The sequence below is a fragment of the Mugil cephalus genome, chromosome 4, assembly GCF_022458985.1.
Source record: "Mugil cephalus isolate CIBA_MC_2020 chromosome 4, CIBA_Mcephalus_1.1, whole genome shotgun sequence".
NCBI classification, from domain to species: Eukaryota; Metazoa; Chordata; class Actinopteri; order Mugiliformes; family Mugilidae; genus Mugil; species Mugil cephalus.
Window position 1 is genome coordinate 24496715 of NC_061773.1, and position 17654 is coordinate 24514368.

Genomic DNA, 17654 nt, shown 5'->3' on the forward strand with positions numbered 1-17654 from the left:
AGGTCCAGTGTCCTGGAGTGAGACTTTCAACCACTGAGAGATTAGCTTAGCCCTTTTTACTGCTATTCAATAAAATACACTGTTGTGTCGGTCAGGTGTCCCAGCTACCTCTGTCTCTCCGGGAGGAAAGGGGTGGGATGAGGATACAAACCCAGGTTCAGGTAACAGAAGAGGATTGACGATGCAGGACTGAACCATGACCCGCACACCCAAACACAAGATCAAACTACGAAACAGTGTTATGGTTTGTCCTGCATATGTAGACCAATGCATGCAAGCATGCTTCCCAGTTAGCGTGTTTCCTCCTTAGCCACGCACTTGTCGCTATGCTGCCAGGGACATGTTGTTTAGTAAATTAGTCCAGTTGTTCATAACCAACATCTTAGGGTTGTCAGGCCGAGACTCAAAGCAGGACTCAGAATGCAGAGATGACAAAAGGCTTTATTTGGATTCCTCAGAGATCCCTCACAGAGGGACAAACAAATGGCCACAAAAAAACCTAGACGCTAATCTGACCACTGAAAACAAAAAAACTCTCCAGAAGGAGGAAAACTCAAATCAAAGAAACAAATCAAAAAAATAACACAAAACACTCCGAATGGAGGAAAACCTCAGGACTAAGGATCTAACTAAGAAAAGACTTAACAAACAAAAACTCTCTCTTCAAGAGGATTCACAGGCTTACTTGAAACTTCTTTGGTTGAAGACATGAAACAAGGCACGAGAACAGGTTGAAGACGATAACACTCTGGCACGAGACAAGGGGAACACAGACTACTTAAACACATGGAGGGAAATAGGGGACAGGTGGACACAATCAGGAATCAGGGAAGACAATCAGACTGGTGACACATGAGGAAGGGCAAGTGACCTGAAACGAGAGGAGAGTTACTTTTCAAAATAGAACAGGAAATGACAGGACAAAACAACCCCAAGACAAGACACCCTCACCACGGTGTGACAAGGGTGTCTTGTGCAGATAATTGTGAAATCTCTATGAGTTATTTGCACTAAGCTTAAGGTCATTCACGTTCAGTAGCTACTGGAATTGACAGGATAAAATATTTATTTTAGCAGCTCACAGTTCTATAATTTTTGTCAGGGAAGAGTAACAAAGTTTAGGTGACAAGTAGGTACGCAGCACAGAGCTTATGTTGGGTGCTAGTGATAGAGACAATGCAAGGATGTGTTCCCATTAAGCGGCAACCCAAACGGTAATAACTTAAAATATAATCCCTGTGATTAAAAAGTTCAGATTTATGACTTATCTGAACTGTTTTCGATGTTCATCTACTCCCAGATTTCTTCATGTGGTACTCACAAAGTCAAACGCCAATCTTCTTGTAAAATTTATATTTATGTTCCTTCAAAACAGCCAACTCAAGTAGTAATCCCAAAGACTACCAGTACAGACTGTTTTCATTTCTGTAAAAGTTACCTGATTGGTTCCACTTTATTGTCAGGCAGAGAAAATGGAAAGCTGTTCTGGTGGAGTCACAGAGCAGAACCACAGATCAAGAAATGAACATATTGGTTAAATTTAATGTAAGAACCAGGTCTTTTTATGCTACTGTAAACTCAAAGTTAATGTAGATTTTAACAGTGAACCTGCAGATGTGGAGGAACATTATGATTTATTTGAAACTTTTCCAGTAAGTACAAGAGGAACATTCACTCCCTTTTTATCTCAGTTTGTTGTCTTTGTGAACTGCTGCGATCTTTAGCTGCAAAATGACCGAATTCAGCTCTTAAACGTCCAAGGCTTTCCATCTCTGCAACCTCCTCAGAAATTTGAGGAATCAGGTGACTGACATATTATGACAACATTTTAGCTTGGAGGAAAGAGCCAATCTGCATCCGCCGGTGAGCCAAAACATTTGCCTGCAACCAAAACAGCAACAAGACCCCTCACCGCATCTTGCTTTGGCTTATTATTATCAGAGCTTTGGATAAATAATGAAAGTGTTAAACCAGATACTGTCGCTGAGAGGACTTTCCTTCGCAGGTGTGCAGCATGTATTAATCTTTGGAGGGTGTTCCTACAGTGTGCTTGGAGAGGCCGCTCCGGTTCAGGCACTTTATCAAGATGTCACTCAGATGTCTCCCTGTGGAGGTAGTCCAGGCTGATTAGGAGAACCCCCCGAACAAGCCCAAGGGATCAGCCTGCATATTACCAGAGAATGCCTCAGGATGGAGCTGGAGGCAGTGACTGAAGGGTCTGCTGCCACTGCAGCCTGAAAAATCAACATAAACAGGCATGAACAGAAACAAATAAACCACTGGCCAACCATTAGTTAACTCTCTCAGCTGGATTCAGACAAACATCCTATCTCTTGTGTGTATAGATAACTAAAACAAAACAAGGGAAATAAGCTTCTTCAGTAATTTATTCAACAAAAGTCTTTTTCTTTTTCTGTTTTTTTTTTTTTTTTTTTTTGCTAAAGGTTGTCCCCTTTGGCAGAAACGGCTGCTTGTGGGCATTTTCGATAATTGTCGACCAGCGTTTGACATCGACTTGACCTCTCTTCCAGGTAAAACTTCCCTCAGCTGTGGGATGTTCTTGTGTATTCTAGCTTGTACTCCCTCTTTGAGATCCTGCGATGGGATTCGTATCCGGCCTTTGACCTGCTTCCAGTTCAGTGTCAGCTGTCAGAGGACAGATGACTTTACATTGGCATCGTTCTCGTAGGATCACAGTGTTGCCACATTAGCAGTTGACTTGGGAGTGTTTGTGTCCAGCTGAACTTGTTTTTGGCCATAAATCTGAATATTTAATGTCTCTTTAGAGTCTACATTCTCAGCTGTGTTTAGAAGTTGCTAACTTTCCGTTTGGTGTTGGGCTTTCAGATCTTTTTTTTTTTTTTTTGTGCTTAGGCTGCAGAAATACCAAAAACCAGTTTGGTTCATCAAACAATAACAGGAAGATGTAAGTTTACACAAAACTGAGATGAACTGATGCGTCGGTTGATCTATGATCTGTCTACAAATGGCTTTTTGATCCTCTGCGAGCGTGGACATTTCCTGCAGAGCTTTAATCGTTGAATTTGTTCAGCTTCTATTTAGTGATTTAGTCCAGCACTCGCCTTTCTAAGTTGAATCGTCTGATGTGAGTCTCCCTTTTACTGCTGCGTGAGATGAGAGCAACCCAAACAACTCAGCGGACTTCTTTTTTTTAAATGGGCTAGTACCTATGGGACTGTCAAGAGTTTATCTTAGAGATTCTGTTTCTTCCATTTTATTGATTATGTAGATTGATTCCTGCATCAAAGCTCAAGTTAAAGTTGATGTAATTTAAGGGAAAATTATGCACATTAACCAAATTAGTTTTATAGTATCTGAGTTTGAAGGAAGCAGGTTATAGGAAGTGTCCACAATGGACAGGTTCTCATACAAAGAACTTAGGAGTCTCTAATGACATTCCCTCCTTCAGTCTAATGACTTAATGATTGCTCCTTAAAACGTGTCTGGTAACTGAACTCGGATAAGCATGCTGGCGTTTAGTCCGCTGGAGGAAAACTGTTAAGCAGCGGTGTCTTATTAAACCTTTGTGTCAATATAATGACTGAATGCCATTCATTCAGAACAAACACGTGAATAATTGGACTTGCAAAGCTTTAAATATGTTATACTGTGGCAAACATTTACACGGTGATTATTATTCATTCATCGGCATACATATGTTGTTATAGATAAACACTTGTGCCATACACAGTTCAGTACATTTTTCAGTTTGTGCAACAACAGATTCAACTGTTTCTTTTACTTTTTCTGTGCTGAACTAACACCTGTCCATGTCCACAGCCCTGTTTCCCAGTGTCCAGAGTTATGTTTACGTATCTCTAGTTGCACTTAAATTGACACATTCATATTTATTTTGTTAGCTTGTCTACCTTATGAATAATGTATGGCCTGTTTGCAGAGTGGCGTCATTAAGCCATGAATATATGCATAATATCACAGTGTTTGAGGAAAATGATGCATAGAAAACATACACTCAGGTTGAGTGCCTGCTGTGAGCCCAGCTCCTAATGTTACGTGGTGGCTTTGACACTATGAAAATGACATTAATCCTGATTAGATGTTACTTTTCCTTATTTTTTATTGTTTGTCATGTCGCACTGTACCCCCCGACTGGCCTTTACTCTGGTAGTGCACATATCTCTGGAAGCTGTAGGGCAGTGATGTCAAACTCAAAATTAAGAAATTACTCCAAATCATGGGTCAACCAGAGTGGATATTTATTTAAAATAAGCCATGATTTATTTTTTCAGATGTACTATCAGAAATCGTTTGTACAGAAGATGAATTTAAAATTTTCCAATCCATGAAACTTGCGGTTGTTTTTCCAAACACTTTTCCTTGGACTGTTTTACCATCTGGGGCCAATACAACGCTATTCCTAATAAGACATTAACAGTGTACAGCATAGTTTCCTAACGTTATCTGTATGTTGTATGAATTCGCTGTTATCAAGACTTCAAATAAAATAAAACGAGACTAATGAAATAATCAAGGGGCTAACTTAGCCAAGTAACAGCAGCATGTTTAACATTGTATTAGCATTAGCTAACTGACATTTTCAGTGTATGTTAGCTTGTACATTAACCAACTGGTAGTTAGCTGTAGCTTTGTCGTCATTTATATTTTAACAAGTTTTCTTTTTGCTGAGTTTGCTACCGTGGAACAGTAGGCTAACCGATTTAGCCTGTTGTCTGCTAACTGGCACAGCGTTACTACGTCTTTGTGTAAGAATTTCCATTACAATATAGTATTTAGTGCTCTAATGTTTGTGTCTTATCCTTTTATGCGAACCGTATGGACTAATGTAGCTTCAGAGCGCCACGCTGCCGCACTGTGATAGATATAAAATATTATCTTCTGGACCGGGTACGATAGCTCCTTGGGTTTGTTGCTACAGGGGCTTCGACAGTAACAGTATATTTATCTTTTTCATCCATCCATAAAAATGATGCATCCATCTACACTGTGTAAACACTGTTTCTAATATCTAATACAATTACGTGTGCGTCGATCTGTATCAGGGAGGAAGGAATCAAATGTGGAGGGTACAAAAGAACTTTAATGAAACGTACAAATCGGGAACAAAAAAAAACCACTGCACCCTCGTGGAAGGGAAATCAAATTAACTGCCCAAACAAAAGTAATCCAAGAGAGAAAACAGAATGGGAAATGGGATACAAAGATGAAAACACGAGGAACACTGGGGGCAAAAACACTCATGACACATGTACTTTTCAGTGTGTGTGTGTTTTGTATTACATCATTATTCTGTGAAGCAATAACTATATTTTTGCAAAAGCTCCTCAAAAGAATTCTTCTTCTTCTGTGCCCTCAGTATCAGTATTAATTTAATTTACTGAGTTATGGTTCTTTCGTTTTGTCTGAAATATACTCGAAATGTCTGGTTAATCAAGCTTTAATATGTACCTCCGCTCATGTCCAGTTGTTACTCTCTAAAAAGTCTGAGGAAAAGAGGATCAGTCATTTCGTCTGGCCTTAATTTAAAAGATATGTTTATTGAAAGCACTTCATTGATGTCAGAAGCTACTTTGTCTGTCTGTCAGTCTTTTGAGAGACGGCCTTTGACGGGAGTGCACAGTTTGTCCTTTTAGCATGAATGTATTTGAATGAGCTGTGGATCTCGGTTTGACTTTAAGACAGCTCTAAGTGTCAGCAAACTCGTCTGGTTGCATTCAACGAAATCTTTTTCAAAAACAAGGACACAGCTCTCCATGCAATGCTCTCTCCATCCAGTCCACCTCATCGCTGTCACTGCGATAGCTTGCTTCTCTGACGTCTTACTTAAATCTTGATTAGAAAATTGATTGTACATGACGGAAATACATCAGCAATGGAAACCAAATTCATAGGAATCCTCAGTCTCTCCTGGAACAACAAGCCATTTATGAGCAGGTACTTCTCCAGTTGTCAGGCTATTTTGTGCGCAAGAGCCGATGCTTCAGTTGTCAAGTTCTTTCTTAAAAAAAAACAAAAACAACACAATGAACTGCTTCAGACTTACTCAACACTTTGCAATTTAACTCCCTTGCCTCTTATACCCGTATTAACTACATTTTGTGTAGAAGAGGTCTCAGGTCAATACAATGAAAGTCTGGTGGTGCTGTGAAATAGTGGAGGTAAAAGATATTACGTGTTCTGTTTAGAGGGAAAGTCCCCACATGGCAAAGTAGAAATAATAAGGAAGAAAAAGGACCATGGAGTGAACCGACGAGGCCGTCCCCAGCGACGTCTTCGCTCACAGACAGTTTTCCTGATGAAATACACTGGTGGAATTACAACACCGCGAGCCGTACACATGCATTGTTCCAAGGTTGTTTGCAAACTGTTCATTATGACCGTGCAGAGATTTGATTTACCCAGATTTGAGGGCTTGTTAATGATTTTTTATTATTGCACTTCTTTAACAGCAGGAGCAAACTTGACAACGGACCCTTAAATCCATCTGTATTGTCTGCCGCTCCCTCGTGATGCCGTCCTGCTGTGAGGAGATAAGAAACGCTAAAACCGCTCACTGTTATGATCGGCTTTGCGCTCCATTCGCGGTCGGCCGCGGGACTTCCAGGGGACGCCAGGACGGGGCGAAGCTGAGGCTCAGAGGGTCCTTGATTGCCGATATTTGTCGTCACTCTCAGGAAAGTCAATCAAGGGACAATGTAGATGGTCGTCAGCGATGGGAGGGACTCACCATTGTCACGGGGACGGGGAGGAGGCCGATAATTGGACATGGGACTCAGCTGCAACAAAGCAACGCGGCCTCAGTAATGAGATTAATGATGTTGTGTTAAGTCTTGTTTCACCAAGGAGAGGATTATCTCTTAACAGCCCTCCTAAGGTGAAGGAAAGGACAATTACTCAAACACAGATTCATCAGACCTTTTCTCTGTTCATTCTGAGTTAGAAATTATGTTTCAGAGCTGGGTCAGGGCTCAGTCCCTCAGAAAAAATGAGCAATTTACTGGAAAAAAAAAAAAAAAACTCCAATGAGTAGAATTAGCCTGTTGTCTCCTAACTGGTATAGCATTACTACGTCTTTGTGTAAGAATCTCCGTTAATATATTTTAATATTTAGGGATCGAATGCTCGTGGCTTGAGCTTTTATGTCAACCATATGAATTGATGTAGCTTCATGGTGTAGGATTGTTCCATGGTCCAGATGTTAAAAGCCAGGTTAAAAAATGATGCAGAAGATGAAGGAAAGAACAATTAATCAAACACAGGTTCATCAGGCCTTTTTCCCTGTTCATTCCGAGCTCGATCAGGGCTCATTCCTACAGAAAAAAATAAGCAATTTACTGAAAAAAAAAGAGACTCCAACATTCAAGTAATGAAGGCAGTGTCTCTGAATATAAATGTGACCAAGCTTTGTCAGAGATGAGTCCGAGATTAATTTTCTTGACCTCTGCCCCTTCAGAAAACAGAAGAAATATTCATTACAAATAACGAGGCAATTTGCTGAAATGATGCAGTGCTCCTGCAGAGAATCTCCACAATGTCGACGCACTTATGTCTTCACACTGATGTTTGTTATGTTTGTCAAGATGGATGCATTGAAAAATATCCCATACAGTCATGACGACTGCACCAGGGTTGAATGTAGTCTAGATTTCTAGAGTGGATACGTACTAAGACATCTCTGCAATTTTAGCTTTAGTTTTGGTCTCCACCAAAAACCTGGTGAATATAAAGATAATAAAGCAATTTTTTTGCTTATGTTCAACAACTCCAGCTTCCTTTAATTAGTACAGTGGGATATAAACTCAGCTGCATTACAAATAGTCAAAAAACACAGTTGCAGTCACACACAGACAAACGTTCCTTTATTGTGTATTTATGGACAGTTTGCACATTTATGATTTATCATTAGCAACAAGGATGATTCATCAACTGTAATAAAATCTCTCAGAGTTGTATTATCTGGGAAAACAAATGAGCATGAATAAATAATGAAATGTGAATAAATCCAGTTGTAGTAGTTGTTTTTCTTCCTTCCAGTGACTGAACTCGCCGTATACATTAAAAATCAATTCATCTAGCAAAAACATATCCTAACTTTATAAAATATGGGTTTTCAGTTCAAGTCCAGTGTCTCCAAAAGCATCCTAAAGAAAAAAAACACACACACACATGGTTCGTTTCAAACCGGTAGTGAAATGTCACTATAATACAAGAAAGATCATGAGGTTGTTCTCTAATAAAAACTGACATCAACTATCTAGAGGAAAACCTACCGAGCTGCACAAGAAAAGACATTCTCTTGATGGCACGGGGTATAAGTTAGGACTGATTATGTACTTTTTGAGAGTGTTCAGATATAAACATTCTACATACACGCTCTTCACCTTTTCGGCAAACACTGAGGCAAACAGTGTAATTACATTTAACCAGAAGTAACACTTTATTTTACAGTCTGTGTAGCTTATGTGTTTCTATATCCCCAGCACTCACACAAACAAACTTTAAAAAAAAAAAAAAAAAAAAAAAAGTTCAGATATGTACTCGGGGGTACAGATTTATTGCACGAAATAGCATTAGTGCTGACGTTGATCCCAAAAGTTAAACAAAATTAAACTGTTCCATTTAGTTCATAAATGCCAGGAGAATAAGAAGAGAGCTTTCAGGTGTAACACAACCCTCCTAGCAAAATATTATTCAGAAGATGCTCAGACGGCAGTTTGGGAATATTGGACGATTAGCACTAATGGATGTCTAATTTTAATTGCAAGCTATAAAAAGATGTACAGGCTACCAAGACTTGATTAATATTTATTGGATTTCAAGGATTTACATTTAAGGGATTATTGAAGTAAATATAAAATGTATAATATAATTCATATGCCAAATTTGTCAGTATATATGATACGTATAATAAATTCATTTTCCAGGTTTTCCAGTAGTTGGACTGTTGGGTTTGGTGGTAGTCACACCTGGTGGGAAAATGGCGGCCATATTGGAGACGTTCGCAGTCATTGTAAAACAGGTGTTTTTTTGTTAGAAGACATGAAATTTGCTCTAGTTTTCATGGATATAAAGATTTTATCACAAATGAATGCGACTGATTTTTCAATTAGGTATTTTTAGCAGCTGATTGCTAACTTGCTAACTTTTCTGTTGTACACCTAGCTTAAACATTTGGTAGCGTATTAAGAGCTAACATGACCACCTAGGTGTCAATAAACGAATTAGCCTCCTGTGAGTCATTTTTTTATGTGATTTTTTTTTCAATCACATAAAGAGTCTTACATTAGCATTTTAAAAATGTCTTTAAGCTGCATGAAACTGTATTTCTGAATTAAATAAAGCGAATGCCTGACTTGATATGAGGAACAACGTATATATTTAAATGTATTAGGAATATATTTTAAATATATTTAAAACGCGTTTTCCAATAAAAACTGAACTAGAAAGCCAGTGGAACTGAGTTTGACTTTGGGGTCGGTGTTTTCTCATATTCTTCCCCGCTAAACTGAAGAACTAAAAGTAATATGTCAAACTACTTTTCTCAAGGCCAAGAATAAAAATGCATTTAAAGTGCATTTAAAACACACTTGATTAACATTAAAACCTAATTTAAAACTGTATTCTGAATTAATTTCCTACAACAAGGAAATCCCTGCTGTATTTTAATGCATCAGATACAGTATTTAGCACAATGTATAACAAAAATACCACTGTTCTTTAATATTATGCATACATATGCACATATTGCATGTTATTTCAATATATCTTTTTAGTATACTGACACGTTGACAAAAATTTGTGAGAAATCTCATTATTTCTTGTAACACTAATGAGTGTTTCGTTTCTTGGGTTTCATATTATGTAATTATTCATGATTTCTGTAATGTTTTTTAAAAACTGCTTAAGGACCGACGTTGTGACATTCTGCCGCCCCTGTGAGGAGACCTGTGACACGACTGCAAAGCCTCCACAACACAGAGAGATTGTAGAATAAAGTGCACTGTAACTGAATCACACACATCTTCCAAGTACAGCAGTTGCAGCGCCGCGCGGCTTCAAACTGGGCAGAGGGCTCTGGGGCTCTCCCGGGGTCATTCATCAAGGTTGGACGGTGGAGAAATGTGCCTGTTGTTGGTATTAATAGCCTGGGGTGAAATAGGTTTTCTCCGCTGTGGAGACGATCTGGCAACTCAGGTGAGCCCTATCTCACTCGTCTCCACGTTTCCCTGGCACCAGCCTCACTCTGGGCCTCGTCCTCCTCATGCAGCTACTGCAAGAGACGCAGCGAGTGTCATCAGAGCGTCTGAAACCACCCCCACCCCGACCACGTGACATCACTCCGTGTACTCTTGCTTCTGCCCGGTTTAGTAAATCATATTACTCTGATAAACTCATGACTGATAAATTATCTTCTCTTCGTAGACAATAACATTTAAATAATTTGTGGTATTTAAGGCAGTCTTTCCATTTATAAAATAAAAACATTTCAACTGAGACAATGTAATCAGGAAGGAAAAAAAAAAAAGAAAAGTTGGACTTGTCCCAAAGGAGTCATGTTTACTTGCTCCGTAGTTAAAAGCTTGCACATTTTCTTCTTCACTCTCTTGAGAACAAGTCTTGTAAAGGTCCCATATATCAACTTGTTTTCCCATGGAGTCTCTCTAGACTTTACAGAAGCTCCTCAGATTTCCGCAGAAAGAAACCCCAGCACCAGAGTTATACGTGCACTGACGGCACACTCTTGTTGAGGACTTGTGCTCTCATCAGCTGGACGCTGGTCATTATCTTCTTCTGGTGACCCATCAGCGTCACCCCGAGCCTCTGGATGTCCCTACATGGCACATGCACAGAAATACATACGTTAGTGATCCATGGCAGAGCAATCTTTCATACTCTAGTGGAATAAACATGATATCCAGGGCCCACATTTCCTTTCAACTTAAGAAAACTGCTCATTTATCCAAACAGATTTACTTTATTCACACCCACATTATTCCACCACAGTTCATATTGTTTGCTCATTTCATTTATTTGCCCCCGCTGTAGAGCTCAGTACATGAGACGTAAATTTGGTGATTAATGAATAGAGCTGTATTGAGTTTCTTTCAAATTTGATTGTGCCAGGTGAAGTGTCTCTGCAAAGGGTCTTTGTCACCCAGGTCATGTTATATTAAAAAAAAATAAGCAGAAACAACAGACAACAACTGGACTTTTAGAGTTTCTTGAAGAGGTTTAGTCACTCGTGCAAGTTGCTCCTTCAGTTCTAAAGTACTGGTTCTAAAGTTGGGGTTAAACAGGAACAACGAATGATACCCATGTCTATTATTTACAAACAGACACTGTATTTCAGCTTCATTTGAATTTAAGAGCAATGATTTTCCATTAAGATCTTTAAGTTAAACTACACAGGACCTACTCATAGTGTTGGCTATCAGCTAGAACTTAAGATACTCACTGGAACTTTGCCTTAGACTAATATAGGATGTCGTCTGCGTAAATGGTGTGTGGGGTGTAGCTAGAGTAGATTATATGTAGGACATAGCCTGAGTAGATGGTATGTAGCGTGTAGTAAATGGTACGTAAGTCGTAGCCAGTGTAGACTGTATGTAGTAGGGCTGAGCGATACTGCGAATTTTGGTATCAATCCAAGTAAATACAGGGCTAGTATCGTCGATACCGATATGTTTTCCTGAAACGACATCATTGAATAACTTCGCAAATAAACTAGTTTTTCCTAACTAATTACAGTATAAAACAATGTAGCAGTATACATTTGAATTAATTCCCCTTTTACTACACACTACTGTTTTAGATAAAAAAAAAAATTAATTAGTGCAAAATAAAGAACAAGGTAAAAGTCAGTAACATTAATCAGTTGAGCTAAAACAAAAGCAACAATGTAAATAATAAACATAAAAATTGGAGTCATTCATTTTCCACCAAAGAAGTGAGTCTGCATCCCGTGTAATTTTCTTCACCTCTGAGTACTGACGCATTTTAACAACGGCATCAATTCCAGCTGTGCGATGCTGCTGTGATGCTAGGATTTGACAGGATTTGAGAGTCAAACACACCTTTTGCTACAGGTGAGGATGGAGAAGCTCCTGGTGTGCACAAACTTGGAGGGGAGGTGAACTTGCATGAACTCTGTGACGAGTAATTTACTGGACGTATAGAAGAGAAACTGTAACAAAAGTATCGATCTCATTACGCTAGTATCGATCCGATACCGATACTGGCCTTGGGATTGATACTATCGATATTTGGATCAATACGCCCAGCCCTAGTGTGTAGGACGCAGGCAGAATAGATTATATGTAGGATGCAGCCAGACTACCATCACCTTTGAGCTGCTGTCACTCTCCATCACAGTCAATGCTCACCCTTGGTTCATGCTTATGACGTGTCCCAGAGTGTGGTACCCCCCTGCAGCAAAGTGGTCCTTGTAGCGGCTCATCTTTATGGTGTCCAGCCACTCATCTACTGAGTTACAGCTGCTGAAGTCTGGGATCGCTCTCTCCATCAGCGGAGGACTGTTTAAACTGTGGCAGAGAGCAGGAGAGACAGATGGCGGTAGACAGGCGGAGAGAGATGGAGGAAGATGAATAGGAAGACAAAAAGATTAGTTGGAGAGAGTCCGAAAACGAGAAGGATCAAAAAGTGAGCAGGGGGCAGAGCGACCGGGGGAAAAGGAGGCTTAGAAATGCGCAAGTAAGCGAGACAGAAAATCAATAGCAGTTAAAATGATAGAGAAGAGGTGGTGGCTGTGGTTGCAGGATGGCTGCTTTAGGTAGATTAATACAGGGAGAGAGAAATCTTAAACGCTCCCCCTTCTCTTCTGCCTCGTCTACCTACTGTTTCTTTCTTTCTTTCTTTCTTTCTTGCTCTCTCTGCCACGCACCACTGACTTGGGAGGAACTGGGATCTGAACTGAGCAATTTACACAGGTCCACCCTCAGCCCGGGTGTCCTCTCAAACCTGCTCCTGGATCAATGTCAATATCACAGCGAGACTTTTACTTAACGCACAACGCGTCTATCAGAGATGAGCTTATTGGAAAATGAACATGACCGCTCGCTTCATCTGCCACAGAACTTTGAGGGAAACTTTAGGCTGCAACTTTATCCCACTGTGGCCATGTTTGATAGCAGCGGGATAAGAGTGGATTTACTCTGCTTCCCACACCGGGGCAGTTACTTAGCAGCCTAACAGTCTGTCACCACATATTGTCCAGGAGATCATCTCCTCTGCACCACGCAGTTAGTGCCTTGCTTTGATTTGCAGTTTAATCCACTAATCACATGAACCAATATTTGATTAAATGTTGGCGAACTGTCCGGCCAAATTAAATCAAAAGAGCCCTTGGCATGTGACACAATGCACCCATGTTGCGTCGCCGCAAATATGGATCTATTCAGTTGCCCACACACCTGCAGAGCGTGTCCATAGACTTCAGATTCTCTGGGTTACGGATTAGCTTGTCAAGAACAGTGACTATCTGGCAAAAGCGAGGCCTCTCGTTGCGATCCTTCTGCCAGCAGTCCAGCATGAGTGTGTGTAGAGCAGCGGGGCAGCCCATTGGAGCAGGCAGTCTGTAGCCCTCTTCCACTGATTTTATCACCTGCACACATTCAGCAAAAACGTACATGAGACTGTGGTGCCTTGATTACGAAAATAAATAGCGGTTTAGTTTGGTAACAACGGAATTTGGTTCAGCAAACGAGGGCTCACGTCTCTGTTGGTGAGGTTCCAGTATGGCCGCTCTCCGTAGGACATCACCTCCCACATGACCACACCGTAGCTCCACACATCACTGGAGGAGGAGAACTTCCTGTAGGCGATGGCCTCCGGGGCTGTCCAGCGAATTGGGATTTTTCCGCCCTGTCATAGAAAAGATTGATATAGCTGAGACAAATTCAGAAAGCATCCAATATGTTAAATATATATATCTCTACACCAGTGAGCCACAATGGTGCCAAGTAGTGCAAATGTTGTGTCTAGTATACGTTGTTTGCAACATTTGCAAAAGGTTTCCTGGTTTTAGCTCAACTTTACTATTAGAATTATTTAAACTGAACACTTTTAATTGAAAACACGACCTATTTATTGATTAGGAGAAATTCAAGTTACACTGCACATAAGTTAGTATGTAGTATAGTACATACATACATATATATATATATATTTATATTTTTTTGCACTGCCTGTATCCTCAACTGATAGATGTGTATATATATGTACACTCATTTTTATATATATATCTTATTTGTATTCTGCTTGCAATATGTCTTTCATATTTTATTTTTTCCCATACATATTATATGTGTACTGTTTGTGTGTGTCTTGAATATTTCTGTACTGCTGCTGCCAACAATGCGAATTTCCCCACTGTGGGATAAATCTTATCTTATCTTATCTTATCTTATCTTATCTTATCTTATCTTATCTTAGGGAGGGAAGCAGAGGCCATCGAGGCTCCACTAACCACTCACCACCACATCAACGTTGGAAAACACAGGACAACCTGTGTTTTCCAACGACGACGATGACGACGATGAGGCAGTTCCTACTCCCCCTAGATTTTTCCCCAAACATCCCCCTGGTGTTCAACTCCCTTTTAATCTGGGCCAGGTGAGATCTTCTGCGAGTTTGCTGATGCAGAGACTCTCCAAAACCTGGTTGAATGCACCAACCAAAAAAGCAGCAGCTAACATTTTCCAAGAGGAAAATGTTTGTTTGGACACCGTTTTCAACCGATGAGCGGAATAAGTTCATTGGTCAGCTGCTCTACATGTCTGAGGTCCATCTGTCACAGTCGAGTGTTTCCAGCTCACTATGAGTAACCCCGACATGAGTGATCCAAAGTGACGGCGTCCTTCGGGTCAGAACGCTCCTGGAGATGGCCCGCATCCACTGCCTGTCCTTTTACTACCCCAAACAACACCTGGCAGTGGATGAGAGGATGGTTGCCAACAAGGCCAGACTTGGCATAAAACAATATATGATTGAAAAGCCAATGAAATGGAGGCTGAAGCTGTTGGATACACAGTGGAATACATCCTCTATATGGGGAAGGGCATCACGCCTGTCTCAGAAGACCAAAAACAAAAGAGAATGCACTGGACAAACGGGCATCAAGGGGCAGCATCTGATGGATCAGAGATGGTGAGCAACACCACCAGCCTCCATCCCCAGACTGAACACAACAAGTAGAGCCATCAAGGGAGGAGTTGACACCTCTGATCAAATGCTTGGAACCAGATCAGTCCACTGCAAAACTAAGAGGTGGACCATCACAGTGTTCCAGCATCTTCTGGATATCTTCATAATCCACAAGGAGGTGTGTGCCAACCAGCAGCAGGCACACATGACCCGGCAGCAGTTCCAAGAAGACCTGGCCGCACACCTGCTTGGAACACCACTGAAACGCTGTCCTCCACCTCCACCAGCACAAGCAGTTGGGAATCCAGCTTGCCAGCGGTCGACCGAGGGGCGGCGAATTTGCAAACTTTGCTAAAGGTGCTCCAGCTGGATGTGTAAACTTTGCAATGCACCGCTGTGTCTGCAAACCAGACAGGAACTGCTTCAAACTGTTCCACGTTGACCAATCAGCTAATGTGTAGATATTGTAATATTTTGCTCCACCTTCTGTCTTCTAAGTCTGCGGAGGAGAGTCTGAAGTCTTAGAAAATACCACTGATGATATTATTAACAATATTCAAGCTTGTGGTTTTAAAGCTATGCATAAAACATCCTTTATTTTGTTACGGTTGATATATTTTTTTACCTATTTTCTCTGAGTGGAGCCGTGATGTCAATGACCTGACCACGCTTCCTATACTGCAGCCTGACACTTGCTTTGGCTTCACTTTTGGCGGGCAGTTTCACCATCCATATTTACACTGTCTATGGTTCACACACCAGTGCCAAGGACTGGAAGCAACTCTGGGCTCAGTATAATAGGAGCAGAATGCAACATGATGTACTCGCTAAGGACTGTACTAAATGTTAAATGTTCATGAGAAGGAGACTCATCAATGAGAGCCAGTGTGGAAATGTGTTTGGGCCAAGAATAGACTTGCAGATGTTAGCAGGTATGTGAACTACTTGCATTACTCTTGATATAAAAGTGACACTTAATTAGGTTGACAAATGGATACATCACTTCCTAAACAAACAGAGCGCTCCCAGTGGGTTATTTTAAACATTCGAAGGTTACTCTCTAAATGTAGCCCATTACAGAGGCTTGACGTGTCACTAAACAGTCAGTGAAATTCCCTCTCCTACCTCATACCTCGTCGTCTCAATACCTTCAGCTTCTTCAAAGTGACTTTGCTGCCACTTTGGGCTCAACGAAAATAAGCAGCTTTGTGCAACTTGCAGAAAATTCCAGGCAGTAACGGGAACTCTATTAATCTTCAACAATTATCACGTATTAACTGGAGGTGTGATGTAATGATGCTGTTGGGTTTGCAATATCGCAATCTACGATCCTTTTACCCTTCAGGAGGCCTCTGAGCGCACATAATCACCCTGCTCACTGTAATCTGATCTGAGCTTTAACGGACTGTAACAGACAAATGTGTCAACTGCTGATTTCCATCTGTTAACTGATAGCATCAGATTCTGGAGGCTTTTTTTTTCTCCTAGTTAAGACTCAATACGTCTCTTACCAGTCTCCAGGTTTGATTTTTGACTGCTCTATACCACAGTACTCCCATATTTTCATGTCTTGTACAGCTTCTGTTGTATACACTACCGGTTAAAAGTTTTAGAACATTATCCTCTGGTCTAGTTGGTCAGAGCTTCATCCTTCATCAAGATAATGACTCAAAACTTTAGTCCAAGCTACACCAGAACTACCTCAGGATAAAAACTAGATGGAAAGCTTGAAAGCATGTAGTGGACCATGGCCCAGTCTCTAGACTTTAACCCCATGGAGCTGGTTTGTGATGAACTGGACAGAAGAGTGAAAGCAAAGCTTCCTACAAGTGACACACATTTCTGGAAACGTCTGCAACAAAATTGGGAAGAACTCTCTGGAAAATATTCGATTTTAGAAAGAAAGAAAGTCTCAAGTGTTTTCACATGTTAAAGCCAAAGATGGGTACTGTGATGAGTTTATAATCTACATATTGATTCCATGACTTCATTTCATCATTTGCAACGATCCAACCTTTAACCTTTAAACCAGGGTTTAGTCAGAAAGGCTGTTTAACAGGTCTGTTTGACGAAAGGAAGAAGAATGACGGAGCGAAGACAGACCTTGTGGGTGAGATAAGTTGAATGTGATGGTGTTCAGGTCAGGATACTTTGACATGTTGTATAAGCCTTTTTCACTACGGGTCCCTAATCTGTTTAAGCCTACAAAAGATTAGAACATGTATGATAATTGATGAAGGCATATTTTTCTTATTCTTCCCTTTCTTGCTACAGCATTATGGGAAATGTAGGATGTAGGGTTTATGGAGCTTTGCCTGTAAGATATACTGTAAATCAGGTATTAACTGTGTCTTGTTAGGCTTAGTACATTTGTCTTAAAACTGTTAAATGGATGGAGAATTACATTAGGTGTTTAAGGTATACATTTTTTGTATTGCGAACCCTTTCCCAAATACCTTAGGGCAGGGGTCTTCAACGTTTTCCAGGCCACG

The 17654-nt window shown here is 40.6% G+C and overlaps 1 protein-coding gene across 3 annotated transcripts in view; it reads right to left on the bottom strand.

Moving 5' to 3' along the window:
- Positions 1-7831: 7831 nt before the first annotated feature.
- The window catches only part of epha8 (eph receptor A8), a 130622-nt gene continuing 120799 nt past the window's right edge, over positions 7832-17654 (bottom strand). For all 3 annotated transcript variants that reach the window (XM_047583639.1, XM_047583638.1, XM_047583637.1), the window contains exons 17-20: positions 13732-13881; positions 13431-13621; positions 12384-12542; positions 7832-10831 (exon numbers count right to left, since the gene is read on the bottom strand). In XM_047583639.1, coding sequence (XP_047439595.1) covers positions 10717-10831; positions 12384-12542; positions 13431-13621; positions 13732-13881 — 615 coding nt within the window. In that variant the 3' untranslated portion in view covers positions 7832-10716. The remainder of the gene's footprint in view (positions 10832-12383; positions 12543-13430; positions 13622-13731; positions 13882-17654) is intronic.